Here is a 1,446-nt window from a genome sequence, read left to right as displayed (position 1 = left end):
AAACAGCCACAGACAGTACAGTACCAAATAAGCATGGCTGTGCTCCAATAAAACTTTATTTACAGGGCTTCCCTGGTGGCGTGGTGGTTGAGAGTCCGCCTGCTGATGCAGGGGACACGGGTTCGTGCCCGGGTCCGGGAGGATCCCGCATGCCGCGGAGCGGCTGGGCCCATTAGCCATGGCCGCTGGGCCTGCGTGTCCGGAGCCTGTGCTCCACAACGGGAGAGGCCACAATGGTGAGAGGCCCGCTTACCGCAAAGGAAAAAAAAAAAAAACTTTATTTACAGAAACAGGCAGCGAGTGAGAATTTGCCTGCAGGCAATAGTTTGCCAACCCATGCTCTCTTGGGCTGTTGGGAGAATGCCGTGAACTAGTAGCTCCATACCCGGAGTGGAGAATTGTTGTTATTATTCTCTGGCCTGTGAGTGTTACTTTCTGACTCAGATCTTAACACCCTTCCCCTTGCCCCTCCCTTCCAAACGCACTGGCCTCTTTTCTGCCTGTGTAGCTCACCCCAAGTTCATCTTTACTTCCAGGCCTTTGCTTTTGTCTTCCTACCAAGAACACCCTCCCCCAGGCTGCCTTCTTGGCTTCCTTCAAGTCCCAAATGCCACCTCCTCCAAGAAGCCCTCCCTCCTCCCCAAAGCCATCTCTCACCCATCCTGCTTTCCTGTTTTCGCACAACTTTACTGTGTCTGTCTCCTCCCCAGAACGTAGGTTCCTGGTAGGCAGGAACTATTCCCTTAACCTCTCTGGGCTTCCATTTCCTTACATTTCAAGTGGGTGTTATCAGAGTCTATCTCAGAGCTCTGTTATGGTGGTTAAATGAGTTAATTAACATAAGGGTCCAAGGTGCTCAATAAATAAATCTAACCCTTGTTCACCAGGAGTAAGAAACATAACAAGTGCTAAGAAGTGTTTGTGTGAGGAGGGGCAAACGAATGATGGACAGAGACAGGAGGAGGCAGATGTAAGTGTAAATGTAAGGAGATGCGGGGGGCCGGGGGTGGGGGGAGGTCGGGGAACGTCGGAAGGGAAACCCTAGTTAGGCGCCCAACGACACAGAGACCCAGTCCTCTCTCCACCTTTAATGGACCCCAGGGGGGGCTTGGGCGCGGTGTCCTTAAATACAACCCTGATGAGGCGGGTGGGGGGCGGGGCCGGGCCTGCCGGGGTGGGCGGGACCTGTTGGGAGGGGCGGGGCCTCAGCTGCACTTGCAGGAGCGCACGATCATGTTGGACAGCTGCTCCACCTTGGGCTTGCGGCCCACGTAGTACACGATGGGCAGCGGCTCCAGCGCCTGCGGCACGCAGCACGGCGCCGCCGACGCGCCCGGGTTGTGCTGGTTGTACAGGGCCAGGACCTGCGGGGCGGGTGGGCGGGGTCAGGGTCGGGGGTCATGGGGAGGGTACCCCCCCCCCGCCCGCCTCTCCCCATCTCCGTCT

The 1,446-nt window shown here is 56.9% G+C and overlaps 1 protein-coding gene across 2 annotated transcripts in view; it reads right to left on the bottom strand.

The window, feature by feature from the left end:
- Positions 1 to 1,070: 1,070 nt before the first annotated feature.
- The window catches only part of TGFB1 (transforming growth factor beta 1), a 15,802-nt gene continuing 15,426 nt past the window's right edge, over positions 1,071 to 1,446 (bottom strand). The window contains exon 7 of one of the 2 annotated variants that reach the window (XM_007458619.1): positions 1,071 to 1,364. In XM_007458619.1, coding sequence (XP_007458681.1) covers positions 1,206 to 1,364 — 159 coding nt within the window. In that variant the 3' untranslated portion in view covers positions 1,071 to 1,205. The remainder of the gene's footprint in view (positions 1,365 to 1,446) is intronic. The other variant, XM_007458618.1, reaches the window with a different exon arrangement.

Source organism: Lipotes vexillifer, unplaced genomic scaffold, assembly GCF_000442215.2.
Source record: "Lipotes vexillifer unplaced genomic scaffold, Lipotes_vexillifer_v1.1 scaffold371, whole genome shotgun sequence".
In the NCBI taxonomy this organism is placed as follows: Eukaryota; Metazoa; Chordata; class Mammalia; order Artiodactyla; family Lipotidae; genus Lipotes; species Lipotes vexillifer.
This window is presented reverse-complemented; position numbering and strand designations above follow the sequence as displayed.